General features: G+C 32.4%; 2 protein-coding genes across 2 annotated transcripts in view; one reads left to right on the top strand and one right to left on the bottom strand.

Moving 5' to 3' along the window:
- LOC148301239 (uncharacterized) overlaps window positions 1-24988 on the bottom strand; it is a 97066-nt gene that overhangs the window by 9551 nt on the left and 62527 nt on the right. The gene's annotated exons all lie outside the window — the stretch shown is intronic.
- Window positions 14687-18104, top strand: LOC148301241 (basic juvenile hormone-suppressible protein 2-like). The gene is made up of 5 exons (XM_088273598.1): window positions 14687-14844; window positions 15452-15585; window positions 15697-16530; window positions 16620-16777; window positions 16924-18104. The coding sequence occupies exons 1-5, from the start codon at window positions 14712-14714 to the stop codon at window positions 17996-17998; spliced, it is 2334 nt and encodes a 777-aa protein (XP_088129724.1). The 5' UTR covers window positions 14687-14711; the 3' UTR covers window positions 17999-18104.

Raw genomic sequence — 24988 nt, 5'->3', positions numbered from 1 at the left:
TAAGTAGGTGCTTAATATGCCATTGTAAATAAATAGTAATGATATTCGTCATAAACCTTCCACACAGCTGTGATTCTCAACATTTGCGGCTGCTCAATTTCAAACTTTAGCATCAGTGCCGATGTTACTACATAAAGGCGGTGTTCACACGTGGCGGGGCGGCAGCGAACTCGCAATGCCAACCCTTAAGGTTTACATCGACTTAATTATTATCAGCAAAAAAGCATACCACTATTGAGCAATAGCAAGTTAGTAGCATGAGTGTACGTACTTTACTAGAAATAAGCATGGTTATTTCGAGTATGCTAAAATCGACGGACGTTCTATTTTCGAGCATGCTCGAAAATAGAACGACCTTCAATTTTTGAGCATAATCGAAATGACCATACTTGTTTTTATCAAAGTATGCACACTCGTGTAGCCAGTAAGCAGGTGCTCTGAACAGGTTTGCTTATGAGCATGCTTTTGCGTGTTTTTTTGACATTTTAAATTACCAAAAATAGTGCCAGTGCAATTTGGCGGGACTTTTTATCGATTTTCGGTTTTATTTGGATAAGACTTTGTTTAAAAAAATTAAAAGAGATTTTATATATTAAAGAGGATGGAGATGAAAAAAAGTTGAGAGCCGCTGGCAGTTTAACGTGTAAAGTTCAAAATGGCGTTTTATATGCGATCGATTTATTTAAGTAAAGCTTTTCACAACTTAACCAGATTTAAATCGCGTTTTATATTACCAAACAATCTTTCAAACCCCTCTTTGTTCCTGAAGGGAATCACAAGTCCCGCAATGTTTTAAGACTTATATCTCGATGTCTGTTTTTTGTTGTCGTTCAACTTGAATCTGTCCTTTTAGGTCACGATCAACCAAACATTATACTTGTATACAAGATTTTTAGATCATTTGTCACTTAAAATTACATTTTCATATTTAGTTATCCATGTTTTATTCGTATGAAATAGTATTAAATGAAAAAAATAGAAAAATGCTGAATATGATTCAATAAGTTGAATTTATGGAATGATTCCATGAAAGATGTCTCAAATTTATCAACAGGGGTTAAATTTAGGAAAATTGACATTATTTATAATAACTAATCTTCATTTTGTCGAGTTTAGGTAGACCGCTGCCAATTCTAACTCAGATGACCGTCGTCAGAGTCATCCAAGAGAAATTACACAAATGTGACGTCACCCTGACGGATTGTGTGAAACTACATATATTGTTCAGGAAAGGAGAAACTGTAATAAGTAATGAAAATGTATTATATCATTAGACAGTACATTTTTTCCTCATATATTGCAAAAAAATTATTAAATATTTAACATTAAAGTATGTAAACTAATATGGGAATCAATTTACGCGGGCGAAATATAAATAGCGCAGTCATAAGATATTAAATTAAAATAAGCAAGTATGTCTTAAATGAACATAATAATATGACAACCATATGAAACGTAAAATAAAATAAAAGGAAATATGCATTTCGACAATTTTATTTAAAAAATCAAGACTTGTCAGAAAAGTCCAGTCATTATGCCATATGAATTTACATGAATAAAATACCATAAATTAATTATTACTTAATTTCTAACAACTTTGCAATTTGTTAATCCGTATTGTCAGGTAGTTGAAGTTTCCATTTTTTTGCTGTTTTTTTTCGCCGATTAGAAGTCAAGTTAAAATTATCCACAAAACGTTTATAAGGGTTTACTTCTCTTTGGAACCGACGCCGACGCCCAAATATTTATTATAAAAGTACCTACTCAAATTATAATATATTTTTATCTGCAACTAATATGTAAAATATCGGTATTCTGTTGATAATATTGTATATAATTGCGAATTATTTGATTGTGCACATATAGCAGTATTAAATAATGTACTCATTATTTAATTTAAATCTTATTTGTTGCTATTGAAATATTTATAAATTTGATAAAAAACAACAAAAAAACACTGCAAAAAATATTAGATAAAACGGGAAAAACAACATTTCTCAATTTATACTTGAAGTTGTAACTATGTGGTTTCATATTAATAAATTGAATGGTTATGATTATTGTCAGTCCTCTGAAATTTTTAAGAAAGGTCACTTAAAGGATATCTTCTAAGTCGATCATCTAATTTGAAAATAGGTTTTGCAAGAAAATAGATTTTATTAATATTTTTTGGACATCTCAACATAGGTGACGAAAAATATGGAAGTCAGTGTTATTTACAGGGCTTACGTGTGCACGTGTAAAGTGACCATTTAACACACGTGCAACATTCAACATTTTCCCATGACAACCATGCTATACAAAATTTTGGAATTCCTATGTATGTATATATATATATATATATATATATATATATATATATATATATATATATATATATATATATATATATATATATATATATATATATATATATATATATATATATATATATATATATATATATATATATATATATATATATATATATATATATATATATATATATATATATATATATATATATATATATATATATATATATATATATATATATATATATATATATATATATATATATATATATATATATATATATATATATATATATATATATATATATATATATATATATATATATATATATATATATATATATATATATATATATATATATATATATATATATATATATATATATATATATATATATATATATATATATTTCTTTATCTTTTAAACAAATCTTGAGGTGAAGTGTGCTAGCATAAGTATCAGAAAGTACAAACATTATTTACAAGTATAATATAGTGAAAAATAAATAAACAGATTGTAACAGAATTGATCAAAAAGAATAACAGTATACTAAAAATTAAATGAAGAAAGTATAGAAAAATGATTAGCAAAATATAAAACTTGATATTTTAACCTTGGGCTTAGCAACAAATTAATGATATCTGTTTAAATAATGTTATTAATGTTAAAATTATGACTAAGTTACTAAGAAGATAAACTTAGAGGGTACGTGAATGTCATTTTATTTTTATTTTTATTTCTACCTATCCCAATAACAAGTTATCAACCGTTTAAATAATTAATTTCACCGTGATAATAATTATTATTGGTGTCAATATTATTCTTGAGAGATAGGTTCAAGCATACATTTAAGATTACTTTTTCTTCATTTTGTTTTTTTTGTAACAATAAGTCTAAATTTCATCATTTTAAATTAGCATTATTATTTTTGCTCCAATTTCTAGTACGTTATTTATAATTGTGGATTAGAGATTATTTGATATGGGTAGAAAGAAAAAAAACTTCAAAGGACTCGTATACTTTAACAATGTCTAAGTAACAAAGTCACAATAGACCTTGTACGGTCCCAGTAACACAAGAAATGATAGATCTTATAAAAAAGAAACAAAAGCTAGTAGAAGTGCAGGAATGGAACTCAGAGTTCCCGCTTGCTGCTATTCTCTTTTCACTGCTACTTCTTAGCCTATTTTTTCCCCTCATAAAGTAGTTATGTTATTTACTCTGAGCTTCATTACTTACGCCGTCTGTATCAAAAAATCTGGAGCGGTGGACTGATCAGTCTGATCACCTTGTTCTTATGTAATTGGTGTTGAAGTTAACACCGCGTCGTTCGCGTGTTTTCTAACGTGTTGCCAACGGACCCCCCGAGGTCTGTTGAATATGAAAAATGACTCATATTTTATCTTTACGTCCCCATTCATTTCAGACATTAAAACCAAATGCTAAGTAATTTTGCTATTATAAGGTTGTGTGGAGTTATTTTACTTGGAGTTTCGCAGTTCGGTTTTTGCTTTGATAGCATTGTACTGTTTTAGAAGGACTAATTGATGAGGAATAAAATATGAGTAAAACTGTATCCAAGCATCGAAATACTTTGGGAGTTACGTCAATTATTTACCTTTTACGTAGGATATATCAAATTTTCCCGCAATTTATCGCGTCTAGAAGACAATTACTATTAAAATTAATAGGTTAGTAACTGTCTTTCAAAACGAGATTTATATTTACAGGTGATGATGACATAATATGATCACTTGCATTTTTATAAACATGATAATTTTTTTTATTATCAAGAGTTCCGATGCTAAATATTTGCAGTATTAGTTTAAAAATTCAATTAAAGTTATCATGAAATGTAACAGATTCATTTAATTAGCATGATAGCGAATATAGTTATCGTGATTAATTCGTTTGACCTGTTCAACTCAGAAAAACATTTTTATCCCGAATCTTAGGCCCTGGATTCGTTTCTTAACACTATCACAACCTGATTCTCTTTATTTTGACACAATTCAGTAGAAGAAAATAAGAATTTTCAATACATATAAGGAGTTGATCAAAATAGCTTTTATATTTGGACCAAAGGTCGATACTCCGCGGTCAACGTAGTAACGAACTTTTGATACATATATATAGTTTTTTTTAATTACAAAAAGTGTTTAGCGTATTATTCACTAAAATAGAGTTTGCCATTTAGATTAGAACACGAATGATTGATTTATTTTTTATCACTGCATGACACAATACAGAAAAAAGTAAATTTAATTAGCTCGTATTAATGACCGCGCATTTCTTCAGCCTTTTGTCGATTAATTTTCCACGTATTGCCCTTGCGAGTATAAGTTGGAAATCGAGATTAGTAAGAACAGTCACACTCTTCATACAACCATTTGCAATATGTATGAAAAGTTCTTGGCCTACATCAAGAACTTTCCATACATTTTGTAAATGGTTATATACAGAGTCGCTAGTCTAAGGTGATACAGTGAATCGAAAACTATATTGAAGTCGCGACTTTTTTTGTTTTGTACAGCGAGGTCGGCGTTGTCGCAAACGATATTTTCAGGATATTTGTGGTTCAAATACGTAGACTCAATGGAAGGGTATTTTCACATCCTGCGCCGGCCTCATTTGAAAGTCAGAAAAGAAGGAATTGTTTAATGTTTTTATATGAATATTATGTACCAATCTCTTTGTACAGTCTTAGTCTTACCTATATGTACACAATTCTTTAATTCCGACGCCAGCGCTTTGCAGGCGTTAAAAACACCCATTCTTAGTATGTTAAGAGTAAAATTATAATATACATACATTGTTCGACAAAGATAACGGCTACCTGTGCCAACTACAATAATTACTCCATGGGCCGAGAACTTCTCGGACACCCTAGTAACATATATAAGGTACCTGACTTCATATTGCTGGGAACTTTGAGGGATTTTCACGTAACGCACGCCACCGACTTTGTGTAAACTGGCAGTTTCGTAAGGAATAACGTGGAATAGGAATCTGAATCACACGCACATTCATAGCTATTTTACTGGGGGTGAAATTCAGGGTCATCTACGGTCAATTGTTGCGTAATTTTTTTTTACGAAATACGAATAATCACTTTTGACCCCATTTTACCTTTCATTACAAAAATATTGTTTTCTTTTATAATACAACGATTACACGTGATAATGTACAGAATTCAAAACACCGAATAGTATTTGTATGTGTGTTTTTGTATATACGTATGCATGTATATATGTGTCCGCCTCTATGGTGTAATGGTTAGCGTGTTAAGCTACCGTGCTGGAGGTCCCAAGTTTGATTCCCAGGAAGGGGTCAAATAAATAAAAGTTATTTTTAACTCTTTCAATATTACACTGGACAGGTACCTGAAACGCAGGGCTGATCACATTTCCTTCATGTAAGTAACGATCTAGATAACACTGCGTCAATACAATGCAGTGCCCTATGCACCATTGGGTGCGGATAAGGATTATAAAAGAATGTATGTAAGAATATACGTATATACACACACATAATAATATATGTAAGTCCCTCTCGAAGCACAAGAGCTAAGTCTCTTTTTTTGGAAACTAAAATTTTAAGTTTGCCATATGTATAAATGTATAGAAATTGTATCGAATTGTATTTGAAAAATGTAACTGTATTTAATAAATAATAAAAAAAAGATGTATATTTGTGTTGTATATGGATTTTGCATTCCTTATTCTGTATTTCCCAAGTAATATTTTCTTGAATTGTTGGGTAATATATCCAAAATAAACAAGGTTTTTGTTGGATTGAATTCTAAATTTATTTATGGATTTCTTAATACGTGACGCGTTTCGTCTTCTTAGGACATTATCAAACAGCAACAGTGGGCAGTGTTTGATAAAGTCCTAAGAAGACGAAACGCGTCACGTATTAAGAAATACATAAATAAATGTAGAATTCAATCCAACAAAAACTTTCTTTTATTTTGAATATATTAATTACCCTAAAATTCAATATGGAATTCTACCAACTGTCTGCAGTTACAATAAATAATATTTTCTTGCACAGTATCTTCATATTTTATTAATTGTTTCGGCATTAACTTTGTGGTAAGACATGTTACAATGATTGAAGAAAACACTTGTTTTTATACCACTTGAGTTTTATTAAAGACTACTAGTTTCAGTTATTATTCAGACCTGAATGATTGAAGTTAAGCTTCTGTTCAGTTATTATCTATTAGTTAGTTATTATTCAGTTATTATTTCAGTTATATTCTATTCAGTTATTATTCAGACCTGAATGATTGAAGTTTAGCTTCTGAAACTAGTAGTCTTTAATAAAACTCAAGTGGTATAAAACAAGTGTTTTCTTTAATATCTTCATATTAGTAGAAATGAATAATGTCGTTTTGTCCATTGTTATGTAGATTTATACCCGCCCACATACACCATTGAAACCCGGTTTGCCCTGATTTTCGAATGGCTGTGATCCTAATACCTACATATTTCCCCAACACGTCAGTCCAGTAATTTAAAAGCAATTAAGACTGGTAACCAGAGGGTGAATAAGTTATTAGCCAGATAAACTACCAACTAGCTGACCGCAAAAAGCGCCGCGCACTCGATCGGTCGAATGGAAGCTTTTATAGGTTCAAATACAAAAGAAAGCGATAAAATGCTTTCCCGTACAGAACGCTAGCCTCTCGTGACTGAATCCAGGTATTTTTTTCTACTGAAAAATGTACAGAAATTAAACGCAATATAGCAAAACATATTATTGCCAAACTATTGATAAACCAAAGTGATTTAAACGAGAGTCTTTTTTCTAGAACTTTCAGGAATTCTCTCGTTACTTCTAATTATTTTTAAAAAATACCTCTAATTTTTCAACATGTTCCATTTAAAATGTTGCATAAAAAACAGTATTCAATAATAGTCAATAATTCATTCATTTTAAACCACTATCCGCACCCGATGGTGCATAGGGCACTGCATCATATAAACGCAGTGTTATCTTGATCGTTATAACACATGAAGGAAAGGTGATCAGCCGTCCGCTTTAGATACCAGTTCAGGGTATTAGAGTGAAAAAATCCCTTATATAATACTTATTTGACTCCCCCCCTGGGAATCGAACCCGGGACTTCCAGTTCGGTAGCCGAGCGTGCTGACCAGGCGGACAATACTTAGTGTGGAAGAAGATACTGAAATCGTTCAGTGACATGGTCGACACATCACAAATCCCCGAATCGCGTTAGGTAAGATTAATGATATTAGCCGAAGCTAGTTCGTATGAGATAACGTCAGATTAGGTTATTACGTATCAGACACGTTGCATAAAGCTGGGAGTTAGGAGTATAATTGGTTGCAGTCGGCAAGATGGCTACCTCAAATATACAGCATTTTACCCAATTACCTACCGTATGTATGAACATAATACATATTTAGCCATATGCATACCGCGACATGCCATGCAGTCTTTGCACGAGGGACCAATCATGTTTATTGCCATATTGTTTATAAATGTAAAGGTTCCAATCACGGTTCTAGAATAAAGTTCAACCAACATAACATAGACTAAAGTAACCATCTTGAACGGGACCTTCCTGTTTTTAGATTTAAGTTAGTTTGCCTGAACAACATTATTTTTTCATATTCATAGTATTTATTCCTCTTATTTTCAAACAACATTCCTTTTCTTTTTATTAATACATAAAAACTTGAAAAAATAAGTGTTTTCTTGAATATACATACTATCGTAAAAAATTGGTAGATGTCCCGTTTTGAGGACAAAAATAAATGTTCACGTTAACTTAGACCCAAAATGAGTCAACTTGCAAACCACGCTATGTTAAAAAATTAAGTTTTTTAGCCAATGGTGGCAGCCGGTAGAATATTGAATCTTTTTGATTTTGATTTGAACCGATTTAACCTTTTTTGAGAGATTTCAGAAAAAGAACTGTGGATCGGCATAGCGAGTTTCGCAAGAGTATCGATTTTTCCATTCCATTTTATTACTAACTCAACGAGTTTTAGCAGATTATGTTAAATATGGACGTTGATTATTTGAATTATCTACCGATTGAAGCCATTTTATAATTATTTTTTTAACATAACGTGGTTTGCAAGTGGACTACTCAAATAACAACAACAACTACAAAAACTTGAGAAAATTATATCTATATTTAAAATTTTATTTTGTATTATATGTAAGTTTTTTTCAGAATATTATTGGGACATATAGTAGGAAGACAAGGTATAAAAAGTAAGATAAAAAAGATAACAAATGAAGAGGGGTATTTACTTCCCACAATTATAGGACGCCACAGTAATAAGAACAATTATTATGATAGAAATTTAACATATTTTTTTTCAAGAAGATCCGAAATCTGGTGATCAAATAAAAAAATCTTTAAACTTGTTTTTCATCATAAAGTGATAAAAGCATTAATAAGTAAGAGTAATCAAAATAAAGAACTTAAAAATATATATGTTAATAATTTTCTCCAATGAAAGTTGTGAACTCTTAATTAAATCAATTCAACAATTATTTGAATCAAATCGACCGATTATGTACCACACACGAATGTTTTAGTAATTTCATATATTTATTTTTACATTTAAAAAAAAAAAAAGACTGAATCACATCAGGGAGTTCAACATAACGCAATTAGAGACGAAAATGCATAATTTAATATGTTGCCAAGCAAATGGATAGTAGAAATGCACCTTACAATATGCACCTGTATATATTTACGTATATATCTTTGTAATAGGATTACATACAGATTATGCCTATTACCCTAACACAGATTAGGGCGGGAATTTCCAGTGAAACATTTATTTGTGTATGTGTAAATACAAAATTAGATTGCGCATGCAAAATGCTTTGTCGATTGTCGAGAGTCGCTTTAAGTTTTCATGAAACACATTTTCTATCTCATTAACAGAATTGCCATTGTAAAATAAACTACTTTTGATTCCTATAAAGGTTCAAATTATTTATATTTCACGGATCTTTTTCAAAAAAGGGATTGATATGTTGATATGATATCGATAACAAAGTTACCTTTACTGAAAATACAATTTTGAATGACTTTTTCGGTGAAAAAAGGAAATTGATATTAATTTTCGTATGTACATAATATGTAAAAATAAAAGCGTGGAAGAATAAAACTGAAGAACTCCAGTTATATTAAATAGGGCGTAATTTTCGGGCACACCTAATCGTGATATCATTGTATAATAACAAAACTTCAGCCCCGCCTGTATATGGTGGATCCCATGTTTTGTAACAGGCAAATGTATTATTATACGTTAAATTGTGGTACGCGTTATGATTTAATTTTTTATAGTCCACATTCTTTTCGAAAACTTTATTAAGATTACAGAGGAAACTTTCATACCGACCATAATTCGTTCCAGAATCTTACTCGTTAAGCGAAACATTTTTTTTTGACTGGCGTGGAAGTCCCGGTTACAAGTGAATGTCGTGAAAAAGGCACTTGCCCTTTCTCTGTAACTCGGTATGCGAAATGTCGCTCGTTAAGGGAGCAACTTTTCGCATTTTTTTGTTCGTTATGCGAATTACTCTTTATGAGAGGTTTCACTATATATAATTTTGATATTTTGATGCAACGATGTATTTTAAGATAATTCGAGCGCAGTACAGTAAAGTTGGGTAAGATCCGATCAATCTGAAGATCCGGCTTGATGGATCTACATCACCGTAGATTTAGATGAATCGAACGGTTGAAAAAAGCCTTCGAAAAAAAACACATCTGGTGGGGGAATTTTAATCACAAATCCTATCGACGACGACTAGTAACCGAATCAACTAAGGATTCGTTCATCTGATCAGATCAACGGCTCAGTATACGGGCCAGGGTTCGTGAACAAGATTCACTTAAAGCTGTGGTTACTCAGTGTATTTAAACGTATTATGAGAACCCTCGTTAGTAGCATAATAGTAAGCCTCTTTGACTATAACCATCCTAAATATTTTAATTGTATTGCAGAAGAGCTTCAATATTATACAAACGTTCTTGTAAAATACAGCTATAACGTTGATTATACGTGATATATATATATATATATATATATATATATATATATATATATATATATATATATATATATATATATATATATATATATATATATATATATATATATACATAAATATATATATATATATATATATATATATATATATATATATATACATATATACACAAGTATATATAACAAAAACTAGTTAGAGTCGCTTTAAGTGATCATGAACCCTCTTTTCTTTCTCACTAACAGAATGGCCTTTTATATTACTATTAAATTAATATTCGAAAAAAAGGTGTATAAAAAAGGTCCAACAATATTTCTTTTACTATTTGATTTTTGTATGTATAAACAAAATACATCGTTAAATACATACATAGTACTTAATTATCTCTGTACTAGTGTTTTGGATTCGAATAAATTGTATAAAAGTTACGATTATTTTTTATAGGCAATAAAAAATGAGTAGGTACACTTTTGATTATTTTAATTCGAAAATTGACATTACAAAAATAATTTCTACAATGTCATTGGAGTCAAGATAAGAAACAATGAAAAACACTTCTATCTACTGCAATACTGACCTCACATTTAAACCTAAAAACGATAAGTGTATTTTACGAGTATAATTAAAAAATATCGCATTTTGATTTGGCGATTTTTAAATTTTAATGATTTAAAACTCGATAAAGGCACGCAAATGGTCACGGGTTTCCTACAGAATCATGCCGCGGAGAATAGCACCATTTGTTACAATTCTAACCCTTCTTTCTTTATTATTTACCCTGCCTTCGTATAATCATGATCGAATTAGAACCGCTTCAAATATATGCAGTGCCCATTAAGTGCACTTACACATGGGTGCGGATAGGAGCGAGAACACTCACGACTCGACATGTACTTCTATAAGGATATTTCATATTATTTTTGACATCTCATCAATGATGAAGAAGAATATGGAAGTCTGGGCATTTGCGGGGGTGACGACCTAGGGTGGTTTAAGTGATTTAAGTGATCACTTTACACACGTGTAACATTCACCAATCCTACTCATTATTGACAACCGTACTACTCAAATTCTTGGAAATTCTATATATATGAACCAATTTTGAAACATTGTTCTTGAATCACTAGAACTCTACTAGAGACATCTATTGGTGAGATTAAAAGAAGCTTTTTTTTTAATGAGCAGAAACTCTTTTATTAGTATGTGAGGTCCGAATCCTGGATTATAATCACATACATAAGAAACGCAGGAAAATATCATTTTCATTTGAATTATTTTAGCTTATAATTTGACCAGTTAATTTATTTACAACATTTTGAGTGTGTCCAAATACTTTGTGAACGAGTATTAGGACACACTCAAAATGTTGTACTTTTAGTTTAGTGTCGCGATTATTTTTTTCCAATTCATTTTGTTTCGAAGCTAAATTTCGGACTGACGAACAAGGTCAAGTCAACACCACGTCGATACGGTGTGGTGACCTATATGACATTCGACGCGGATACAGGTTGGAAAAATACTTTATTATATAATATTTCTGCAATACTTTATTGGCAACAAGCGCAGGGTAAAGATTATCATTAAAATAAAAATATTAAATTTAATGAAGGTTAAATTTAATATAATTATTATTTATTAAAAAAATACCTGATAACAACTATCTGTTTGTCTCGTAAAATACGTGAAATTAATTTCTTGTGTTGCTACTTCAAATGAAAATCATAAAACAACATAATTAGAGGAATCGTTTAAGAATAAAAGCTTTATATGTTACTCGAATAAGGGTCAGATATGGATAGAAGTCAATGTTCGATGTATTGAGGGAATAAAATATATTTTTTAATTCGAATATTAGTCAAAAATTAAAATTTATTCCCAAATGTATAATCACGCTACACGTTGCTGCGGGTCAGTCTGGTTAAATGGAAAAGAAAGAAAAGAGAAAGGACACTTTTCAATATGTTTAATTTCACAATACTGGTAGGTATACAATATTTGAGCAGCTGTCAAGAAACACGCTGTCCGTATGAGCAATTTCGAGTATTGCGTGTGTTGCTGTTACGCACATCAAATGTCGCATGTCGCAAATATGTATATAAAATATGTATATAATGCGCGTATTCGAATTCAACGTTGTCTCAAAATTTTGAAGCAAGTCCTTCAGCCCTCTAGTTTTTTTTTACTTGTTCAGCTTTAAGCATTTATATGTATAATATTCTAAAGTATTCTTCTTCTTCAAACTCTTATCCGCACCCCAATGGTCCATAGGGCACTGCATAAAATAAACGCAGTGTTATCTTGATCGTTAACACATGAATGAAAGGTGATCAGCTCTCCGCTTCAGGTACCAGTCTGAATAAATATTATAGTGAAAAAAATCACTTATATTTATTTGACCCCCCCCCGGAATCAAACCCGGGACCTCCAGAACGGTAGCCGAGCGTGCTGACCATCACATTACAGAGGCGGACTTAAAAATACATGTTAATTATTTTCTATCTCCGCTTCAGGTACCAGTCCAGGGTAATATTATTAATTTCATTAATTGATTCGACAGTCACTCTGTGGTAAAATCCATTCATTTTGAATAAATGATTTACTTAGTAAATACTACTATTTCTTAAAATCTACCATGACACGTGTTTCGATGCATTCCGCATACGGTGTTTGAAAATGATGCGGAATGCATCGAAACACGTGTAAAAGTAGATTTTAAGAAATAGTGGTATTTACTAAGTAAAACATTAATTAAAATAATATTATTAAGTAAACTCTATATTTTCTTTGTAGATTTTGTTTTTTTTTTCAAATCAACTTCAATTATCATAAGTGCTTAAGTTACAATTATAAATAAAATTTGTTATGCGGTAAGGACCATTCATTCGACACCATAGTTTACTGGTAAGAGCGTTCGGCTGCTGTGCTGGAGGTCCCGGGTTCGATAACCAGGGTAGTCATAATAAATAAGTGATTATACTCTCAACTCTCTGGATTGGTACAACAAGCGCAAAACTGATCACCTTGCTTTTATGGAATTAGCAATCAAGATAGCACTGCGTCGATGCGGTGCCTTGTGCACTTTTAGGCACGGATAATGAAACCTAGAAAATCTCCCACTGCAAACGAAATGGAATTGATTTTGACTGTGATCTAAGACCGAGGTAATATATGATTAAAAAAAATACATGGACAAAAAGCTTTTATATTTATTTTATCCCCTTCTCGGAATAAAACCCGGGACCTCATCCACGGTAGCTAATTATGCCAACCACTTAACCACGGAGATGGATAAAGTATTAATATACTTGTTGAGATAGTTTGGACACGTGGAACGTATGAGTGAGGAAAGAACGGTTAAACCAATTTTTGAGGCAAATTTAGTTCGAAAAAGAAGCAGAGGAAGACTGAGTAAAACTTGGCACAATCAGCTATGTCAAATACGTGAAAGCGGCCGGGTCGGGAGTCGAAATAATCGTCGGGAATGTATGAAGAGATGCATGAATGTGGAAGAGGCTAAAAATGGTTGCAAAACAGAGTAGTGTGGCGTTCTATTCTCTCTGCCTACCCCTGCGGGGAAACGGCGCGATGGTTGGTTATTTATTTATTTCAATTCATTTATTTATAGATAATATACACATTACAAACTTAAATTAAATCGTATACATTAACAAAAATAGAAAATAAGCAAGAGTACTATTGCTAAAGGTGTAGAAGAATCCAACTTCGGAAAACTCCATCAGACACATGGAACAGATCAATATCCAATGAGATATTGTTCAACATAGCGGTAGCTATGTTAGTTAGTTAGTTGGTTAGTTATTTTTTGACATCTCATCAAAGATAAAGAAAAATATGGAAGTCTGGGCATTTACGGGGCTGACGACCGTCATAGGCTGGTTTAAATGATCACTTTACATACGTGTAACATTCTCCAATTCTACCCATTATTGACAACCACACTATTCAAATACTAGAATTTGAGTCGGTCGGTCGGTGAATGACGGTCGTCAGCCCCGTAAATGCCCAGACTTCCATATTTTTCTTCATCTTTGATGAGATGTCAAAAAATAATATGAAAATAACTCCTGTAATTGGAGATAATCCAGATTTCGTGAACAAGTATTTGGACACACTCAAAATGTTGTATTTGGTTAGTTAGTTAGTTAGTTAGAATAATAAGACGGAATATCTGTAAAGTCTTGTTTATAATTAACGTTTTACCCAAAGTGTTGATATCCATGCAATCAGCGTGCACAGGTTAAACGAGCATCCCGCCGCACCGATACCAGAGCGGAGATAGTCGGCGGGTATAAAAGGGGGCGCAGCCTCTGAGCAAGTCACATTTGTCAACAGCAAGGGTCAACATGAAGACAGCATTCTTATTCCTGGCATTCTTGGTAGCGGCTTCGGCCACCTACCTCACGGGGACGGACAGCACGAGGAGGATCACCACCGCCGGAACCAACAACTTTGGGACCACCAAGACGGAGAAAATTGGTAAACATCATTCAAATAATTCGTTTAACCATTGACTTCACGTTACAAAAACTAGTCTAGCATAAGAAATTCTCTTCTTTGTTGATTTTTTTATTTAATTTTTAAGTATATTGATTTAAAAAATTAGATATTGTTGTTTGTTTTCAATAAGTATATAATTTTTTTTAAACTCTCAGTTTTCAGTATTTTGGATTCTCTTTGAAAAATGTTTTATTTTTATTTTATTCATTTAATATATTTACATTTTTAAGTATAACATAATACACTTGAAACATTTATACATATGGAAAACTTTTATATTTCGATTCGCTGTGCCTCTCCAAAACAGAGATTGAGCTCCTGTGCTTGGAGGGGGGGGGGGGACTTAGACTCGCGGTTAAATGTAATATAATAAATGGTATAATATTTTTTTTTGTATATTTTTTCATGGTTTATTATAATGGGCTTTAATTTTTTTCGTAAGAATTTTTATACCATCTATTTTTTTAATTCTTTAGGGAGCTTATTGAAATATTTAATTGCCAAATGTTTGATAGAGAATGAGCGTTTTTTTGGTTTCATTAATACGAGTATGTTAATATCGATTAATTTATGTTTTGTTGAACAGCTGACAAGGAATTCCTAGTCCGTAATAAGAATCTCGTCCGTCTCCTGAACCATGTCCATACTCACAACACCAACCCCGACCAGTCTGCCATTGCCAAGGAGTATCGTATTGAAACCAATATGGATAAATACGTAGTAAGTTAATTTATTATATATTCTATGTGTTAACGCTCTTGGTCGCATTCAAAAAGTAATTTTATTTTGTAATAATAACTCAATAATAACATAACTTATGATTGCTTCCAGAATACCCCCGCTATCAAGGAATTCATCACAATGTACAGGCACAAGATGTTGCCAAGGAATAAGATTTTCACCATTGCCAACGAGAAGCAAAGAGAAGAAGTCGTAAGCCTATTCCACGTCATGTACTATGCTAAGGACTTTGAAACCTTCTACAAAACCGCTTGTTGGGCTCGCGATAATGTCAATGAGGGTATGTTTGTCTACGCCCTGACGGTTGCTGTAATCCACCGACACGATACTCGAGGTATGACCCTTCCACCTCCGTCCGAAGTCTACCCATTCTTCTTCGTTAACTCTGAAACCATCCAGAAGGCTCAACGTATGAAGATGCAGGAACGCGTGTACGACATCAAGCTCGCCGAATTCAACGGAGTTCGCCAAGTCGATAATACCTTCTATATCAAGAGCAACCACTCCGGCTGGTATACTGATACCAACGAAGAGACGACATTGACTTACTTCACCGAAGATATCGGTCTCAACACCTATTACTACTACTTCCACACCGCATACCCCTTCTGGATGGACGGTGAAGAGTTTGGTTTGACCAAAGATCGCAGAGGAGAAATGGTAGTGTACACTCACCAACAGATCTTGGCCCGTTATTACATGGAAAGACTTTCTTGCAACTTGGGAGAAATCCCAAGATTCATGTTAACTAAGCCAATTGAGACTGGATTCAAATCTTCTCTGAAGCATCACAATGGATTGGAAATGCCATCGAGACCCAATGACTTCCTAATTAATACCGAAGATAATCTGTGGGATCTTCAAACAGTTAAAGATTACGAAAGGCGTATTCGTGACGCTATCGACTCAGGATTTATTATTACTGTAAGTATTTTTTTTCCCGTAATTTAATTTGACTTCTTCAATTCCATTGTTCGAATCTAAAAAAATCTAATGCATTTTTAACTATACAGGAAGATGGAAGAAAACTATCTCTTAGGAAGCCCGAAGATATTGAAACACTGGGTAACATTATGCAGTTCAATAAGGATTCACCCAACACCCGATATTACTTAAACGGAATTTTAGCTGCTAAGAAACTTTTGGGCAATGGAGATGATAACATCGATGAGTAAGTAAAAATAATATAGTATTGTCAAATCTAATACAATTTAAAAACAATTCCGTGTGTTATAAAATATAATTTTAAAAATTGTGAAACATTTAAAGGTATTGGTGATGCTTCAGAAAAATAAAAACAACCTCTTTTGTTTTCAGCTACATGACTAATCCCACCGTTATGGAACAATTTGAGACAGCACTTCGCGACCCCATTTTCTACCAGTTGGCTCAGAGAATATTGATGAACGTCGTGAAGTTCAAGGACACTCTCCGCCCATACACCCGCGAGGAAGTTTCTTTCGATGGAGTAAAACTCGAGGACATCCATGTTGACAAGCTAGTAACATTCTTCGATAACGTTGATGTGGATATCACCAACGCCGTTACCCGCAAAGGAGAAGAAGTTGAGCAAAACCGCGACCAATTCACTATTAAAGCCATTCACAAGCGTCTTAACCATCTTCCATTCAATGTAAAATTAGAAATCAACTCCGACAAGTCAACCGAAGCCGTAGTTAGGATGTTCTTGGGTCCCAAGTACGATAGCATGCATCGCAGGATCAAGTTCGACGACAACAGAGTTAATTTCTTCGAAATGGACATGTTCTTGCTTAACTTGAAGACCGGCAGAAACACCATCAACCGCAACTCGCGCGAATTCACCGTTACTCGGGAAGACCGCACACCCACACGAGATCTGTTGAAGAAGATCACAACTTGCGTCAACGGAAATGAAGAATGCATCGTCGATATTGCCGAAACCCAGACGGGCTTCCCAGATAGGCTTCTTCTTCCCAAGGGCAAGAGGGTTGGTATGCCATTCATGATTTACGTTGTAATCACTCCTCTCCATAAGACCAAGACTTACGGAAGCACCAACTTCGAGAAGACCAGCAAGACCACCGATTTGAATACCAAGACCAGCTTCATGGATATGTTTGTCAACAAGCGCACCATTGATGACAACGCTTTCGGATTCCCACTGGATCGCAAGATTGACTATACCACTTTCTGGAATACCAACATGATCATGAAGGAAGTGACCATCACCCACAAAGCTGGAATGAATACCAACGCCTACACAAAGGATATGGATGTGGACACCACCTACGACACAGAAACCGATAAGACTTACTATAAAGACACATACAACACGGATAGAGATACAACAGGCATGAGGATGCACAATACAGACAATGTCATGTACAGCAAGTCCGATCGCATGTATTAATTTATCAATTTTTCACTTACGTCTGATCTCATGTTATTCCATCTGCACACATGTCTTCAAAAGCTGTTTTTCTCAATAAACACGAGAATGAATAATTAAAAAAAAACTTTTATTTTTTCCTCCTACTTGTACTATTTATGTGAATAAAAAGGTTTTTTAAAACACTGGGTTGACTAGAAAAAACTGATGGGTTAAAAAATACAATATTTTGAGCGTGCCCAATTCATTGTTGTTGTGATACTGTGGTCAATGTCGAAGACTCTGAGTCAGCAGCGCAGCGACAAGTTTTCTAAATTCGAGACCATACTGCCACTAATTGATTCCTTTTTTTTTGGTCCGCCTCCGTGATGTTAGCGTGTTTAGCCACCGTGCTGGAAGTCCCGGGTTCGATTCCCATTAGGGGTGAAAATAAATAATACCGATTTTACACTCTAATATTTATTTGATATTACCTTCAATTCAATTAAATTAAATTCAATTCCGGACTGGTCCCTGAAGCGCAGGAGTGATCACCTTGCCTTCATGTAAGTAACGATCAAGATAACACTGCTTCAATACGATGCAGAGCCCTATGCACCACTGGGTGTGTTAGAAGTAGAAGATTTTTAATAACTTGAAGAAATTCAAATATTTGCGTAGATAATAAAAACACAAATATTTGTCTGTTAAGAAAAATGTTCACAAATTTTAGTTTCACCCCACTTAGGAGGTACCCATAACAAGATTTTGTTTCATTGCTACATCAACATAGACAAAGAAGTTTATAGAGATGAGATTATGGGTGTTTGGGTTTTTATCATTGGCATTGGGTGCTTTAAATTATATTTATGAATTGTGTAACATTGAATATTCTCCTCATAAATGATAAACCATATTACTTAAATTACGTTTAAATGAAATATTATTGATGTCTATTTGACTGTCTGATTATTGGATTAAGAAATGTAGGTTATATATAAAATTATACAGTTATACTTATGGAATGACAGTATTTTTTAGATTACTTTTAAGGGAAAACCTGCAATTGTAATTAAATTTTATTTTATTTTATTATATTTGTTGTTTTTTGTAAATATTCTGTAGAATTGAAAAAAAAATATTTTGAAGACTTGTATATGCATTGTGTGTTACAAAAAATACTTAACATTTTTTATGTAAACTTCAGGTCCTAAGAGCATAGTAAGTCCTGGAAATACCCAGACTTCCATATTCCCATCTCAATATGCGTCTACGAGTATATTGGATGAGATAAAAATAAAATAAAAATAGAGTCTAATTATTAAACCCGTTTATCGTCATGACATAAATGCCCGGGCATTCTAAGCAGAACTGAAACCATTAATAAACTTTATTGTTAAATTTTATAAAATTAAACAACTTTGTTTTAACCACTTTTTATTATTAACCTAATGGGGTTGCTACGCAATACATCATAAAATAGCATTTAGGATTTTTTACGGAGTTTTTGGTAGGGGAATGTAATTAATTATGAGTATTTTAATGTTTAATAATTTGATAAACCTTGATGATGATAAGGTTCTTGTCGAAACCGGTAGGTTAAAGTGTACTAATAATAAAAAAGTGGTTAAAACAAAGTTGTTTAATTTTATAAAGTTTATAAAATGTGCCACAAAGTATCTGCGAAAAACATTCAATAAATTCATTGTTAAACATCATGTATTCGAAGAAACATGTGCCCGGAATGTTGAATGAAAAAAAGAATTTGGTTGATCAGTAAAATTCAAGAAAAGAGAATTGTCCGCCTCCTTAGTATATTGGTGTCGGCACACTCGGCTACCATTCTAGGGGTTCCGGGTTCGATTCCCAGTGGGGGGTCCAATAAATACAAAAGTGATTTTTTTCACTATAATATGTATTCAATATTACCCTGGACAGATACCTGAAGCGGAGGGCTGATCACCTTTCCTTCACGTGTTAACGATCAAAATAACACTACGTTTATATAATGCAGTGCCCTACGCACCATTGGAGTACGGATAAGGGTTTGAAGAAGAAGTAAAATTACACCAGACTGATAACATGATTTTAGCAGAAACTTCTGACTGAACTATTGAATGCTCATGTGGTGTCCATAATATGAATCCACCATATGTTGTCGGTAGAAAAAACGCAAAGCATTATCCGAGAAAATTTTATTGGAAATGATGGTTATCCACAATATCGTCGTTGATAAATAATGTCAACGAAGCAATAATTTTAATTGATAAAACCAAACGAGAGGATGTGCTAATTCCAAGTATACCAATGATACAAACAAAAAGGCCATTTCAATTGAAATTATCGCAAACTGGCTTTAGCAATAACTATAAATAAATCACAAGGTCAATCATTGCAAGTACGTGTGTGGATTTTTTTTTAGAATTTGGAGAATCCGTATTTTTAACGTAATTAGGAAAACCAAGGGATTTGTTTGAATATACATACATACATCGCTTACCTTTCATATCAAGCCACTTATTGAACTTTTTACTGTGCACAGATCTTTTTAGGTAAAACCTGAAGGTTTTTTCTCCATTTGAAAAATATTTATTGTATTTAAAAAAAAAGTTGAACAATACCTTTTCTTAAAAATGCAAAAACAACACTTTCTGCCCTGTAGCGGGTAAATATTAAGTTAAAAATGTAACTTTTGCTGGGATATAGTATATTCGACATATTCAAAACAAAGTCGTTAAAAACATTGCATGTTTTTCTCATACGTTGGAAAACCAAGATATGTGTTAGTTTGAATACGGAAACCCCATAAACATTGTATATCCAAGAGCATTGCTATAAACTTAAGTTTGAATACAATAGAAATTATGGTACAGTACAAAGTACCTACTCAAATCTAGTAATAACAAAAGACAAATAGCCGGGTTCAGATAGTTTGGTATAAATAATGCATTATTTTAAACTAGGCGTAGGCAACCGTATTGTTAAACATAATAAAGTAAAATAAATGAAATGAAATAAAGCGACATGAATAATGAACGACATAATATTAATAAAATATTACAAAATTTAATGTGAAGATTGGTCTTGTACTTGAAATAAGACACTATCAATATTGGCGTTGGTATTGTTTATTGTATGTTTCATTTTCAACAAAAAAAATCAAACGTATATGTGCTGCCAAAAAGATGATCTTGTAAATAAGTATAAATTTGTATATTTGTATGTACTTATATACTTTGTGAGATGATTGAGGGCCGGATAAAATAGCTTGGCGGGCGTTGTCCATATTATACATAGTAGACTAGGTGTAGACTAAAGCAACTGATGTTTGTATTGGCAAATAAGAGAACTCTCAAGCACATTAAACGTTTTTTAATGTATTTTAGCATGAGGGAATATTAATTAACTAATGAAATCTCTTTAATTTGCTCATAATGGATTTTTAACGCCTTGTGAGAAAATATATCCAAATTGTATTTAAATCATATATGTACACTATCGTACCATTCATTAGAACTACACAGTTCATTCTAAATAATTTTAAAAGGTTGCTAATTTCGTTTGGTCAAGGGTGGCGCTTTGCTGTTGAGGCGGTAAGATTCAAGTAATTAATACAGAATATATAATAAAGTGATGTACCAAATGAAGTTTTTTTACGAGAAATTATAGCATATTATTTTTAATTGCATAAGATATCTCTAAATATTTTATTTTTCATACTGATTTGCGTAATCACGCGGTAAGTTCAGAAGGTATCACCGCGTGATTACGAACAAGCAGAATATGACCTCCTAGAGAGAGCTTCATACTAATGGAAGAAATGAAGATAATTCATATTATTCCAATGCATAACACTGATAAATTAATTCATAAGAAATAACCGAGCGATAAAAATAATATTTACAAGAAAAAATATTTATGGATTATGTAATATTTTTAATAGAAAATTATGAGACAATTATAATCATTAAATAATTAAACTAACTGAATTTTAAAACTTAATGTAACGATGAATAACCTTCCTTAGAAAAAAAAAAGTTTTTAGCGTAATGTTTTTTGCATCGTTTTTTCGTCTATCAAATTAACCCCTCTGGTGAATGACTATTATTTAAACCAATATGATGTTATTGGAATAAAAAGTCGATCCCGAGTATGAGAAGCAAGGCTTATTAATAATAATTTTTATCATTATTTACTACAAAGTTACATTTGTTTTCAGATAAATCTCAATATTTGCCTATTGGTATTTCAATAATACTCGATTGAGTTTAGAAAATAACAATATCTTTCATAGTTTGAAACTTATTAATAATTTTTGAAAATTTCGTTTAATTTAATGAACCACTATCTTGAATACGTTGGTTACAATTTTTACATACACAAGGGACAAAGTGACGCAAAATTACAAGATAAAATGGTTTTTAATGTTAAGTTTTCGATAAACAGTTAAAACTATAACAGGTTTTGTGAATTCGGGCATATCCCAGTCAGACTTGAATGTGGATAAGTGCCTATTTGCATAAAACCAAATATTAAGCAGTATGAGGTATGACTAGCAAACATTTACAAGTCCAGATTTTTCATCGATCTCATTCTCAGGTGGCAATTTTTTAGAAGTTACAATTTTGTGTGGAAAAAGGCCGTTAGTGATGTAGTGACTTTTGCAAACTGACGGATTTCCATACAAATTCGTCTAGAGGCATTCCAAAAGAAAAACAATATGAACGGCAATGCCTAAGTTCTCCGAAGGGCTCACTGCAGTTGAGAATTACTAATCACAGTGAATTGACCAAAGGTGGAAAATCTTGGTGACGTGCTACGTACCTGATTTCATAAAGTATTTCAGCTGATTCTCACGGCCAATATAGAAGGAAGACGTGTTATTGACAGTATGCAGCCATCATATTTTAAAAATGACCGAGAATCGGAGGAGTTCAGGGCATCGATTCCAAAGGGAAGATAATGCTTTAACTACATAACTTATTCGGTGAAATATAAAAATTCATAAATTTTCAAGTTTTGAAAAACTTTATCGACAACCGGTTTAAAAAGGGTGTAGTCGTTAGGAGTAAAAGTCAAGAAGTTAAAGTTATCTACATATGTGCGCCTCCGTGGTGTAACGGTTTGCGTGTTTAGCTACCTTGCTGGAGGTCCCGGGTTCGATTCCCAGGGGGGGATGAAATTAACTTTGGTAATTTTACACTCTAATATTGATTAAATATTACTCATGACTGGTCTCTGAAATGCAGGAGTGATCACCTTAGCGTCATGTAAGTAACGATCAAGATAACACTGCATCAATCGATGCAGTGCTCTTTGCATCATTGGGTGCAGACAACGGTTAGAAGTAGAAGACACTTTGTGTAAAATGTGTTATTTATTCACTTTAATTGACACTAGATAAAAAAAATATACATAGATACTTATAAAAACAATATTTGATAAAGATCGATGCGTATGCAGATTGTTTTCTCAACATATTTAAGGAAATTTTCATTGAAAAATACCTAAATTATCTACGTCATTCCGAAGGACGAAGAAAACTAGATTTTTGAGGAGAACGATTTTAAAGTTAAAAAATATAACACTATGTATTAAAAATAAATATCAAGCCACTTATTGAACTTTTTACTGTGCAACAGATCTTTTTAGGTAAAACCTGAAGGTTTTTTCTCAATTTGAAAAATATTAATTAAAGTTAAAAAAAATTAAAGAATACCTTTTCTTCAAAATGCAAAAAACAACATTTTCTGCCTTGTAGCGGGTAAATATTTAATTAAAAATATGCCTTTTTTGCTGGGATATAGTAAATTTTCTGGGCATTCCGAAAACATGCCTAACTGAAAAATGACAATTTTTTATTTATGACGTTCTTGAAAGGAGTGAGCGATTTAGATTTTAGGTCACGAATTACCAAAAATCTAATAAACTGCAAAATAGTAAATTGGATTGAAGCGGACATTCACATCGCAAATTGTCCACCTATGTTATAATGTTGTGCCTTAGTACTGCTTTTCTTTTTCTGTAAATGTCACTAAATAAAAAAGGTCGAAACGTCAATTTTTTTGTCGTTTTCAAGACAATAAGTTCAATACACAAATAAACTGTCTAGTTAACTAACTAACCATCACGCCGATTTCCCGCAGGGGTAGACAGAGAGAATTGAATGCCCTTTCATCCCTTGAAAACATACCTCCCAAATATACGAAATCATCTACCTCTTCCAAAGTGATAAATGAATAATTCTGGGATATTGAGCAATATTTTTATTGCATGCTATTAGGTACGATACTGAAACGGTATTAGGAGAAAGGAATTTAGGAAAAAACATCGTAAAATATTAATATTCGTCAAAATTCAAGTCTCTATGTTTTTTTTCAAAAAAATAACTCGCAAAGCCTCTACTTTAAAAGGCTTGTCTCCATGTAGGATAGTAAGGATAGAGACGGTTAATGTGAAAAATTCACCACAAATACCTAGACCAATTGAAAATAAATCTTTCTTGAATTTATTTTGCACTTGACGGGAATCGAACCCGCGACGCCAGTTTCGCAGTCGAATGTCTACCCAACTACGCCACGGCGCCTACTGATGAAATGTTTATGTTCGATAAAAAATAATTTATTTACAAAACTTTTCAAAACAGAAAAAAACTTTGTTAAATAGATGGAAGTTTAACTATAGTTTAATAATAAAATGTGATTCAAAACTTAAAAAATGTTCTTCGTGAATAGCAGGTTATCTACTACAATACAAACATTATATATTTTAAAGAAGTCCCAAGTCAGACGAAAATGCTTTGGCGTCTAATAACAAAAAGATAAACGACAATGTTGCATATTTTATTATAATTAACTTAGTAACACATATTTGATAGTAACAAAATAACATAAAATCATTTTTTGAACGCAGGTGCCGCGATTGGATACAGTTGTTTACGAAAACAATGCGCCCATTATGAAGTGTGATAACCGCTAATAATAAAATAATTCGATAAACTGTATCCAATCGCGTACAGGTTAAACGTCCAAC

Source organism: Brachycentrus maculatus, unplaced genomic scaffold (assembly GCF_059751285.1).
Source record: "Brachycentrus maculatus isolate JH-2025_06_01 unplaced genomic scaffold, ASM5975128v1 h1tg000589l, whole genome shotgun sequence".
NCBI lineage: Eukaryota > Metazoa > Arthropoda > Insecta > Trichoptera > Brachycentridae > Brachycentrus > Brachycentrus maculatus.
This window is presented reverse-complemented; position numbering and strand designations above follow the sequence as displayed.

Bases quoted from the DNA above. Each gene is read 5' to 3' on its own strand.
- LOC148301241 (XM_088273598.1), top strand. From the start codon at position 14,712: ATGAAGACAGCATTCTTATTCCTGGCATTCTTGGTAGCGGCTTCGGCC. The intron at 15,586-15,696 runs GTAAGTTAATTT...GATTGCTTCCAG, and splicing joins CCAATATGGATAAATACGTA to AATACCCCCGCTATCAAGGA. The intron at 16,531-16,619 runs GTAAGTATTTTT...TTAACTATACAG, and splicing joins ACTCAGGATTTATTATTACT to GAAGATGGAAGAAAACTATC.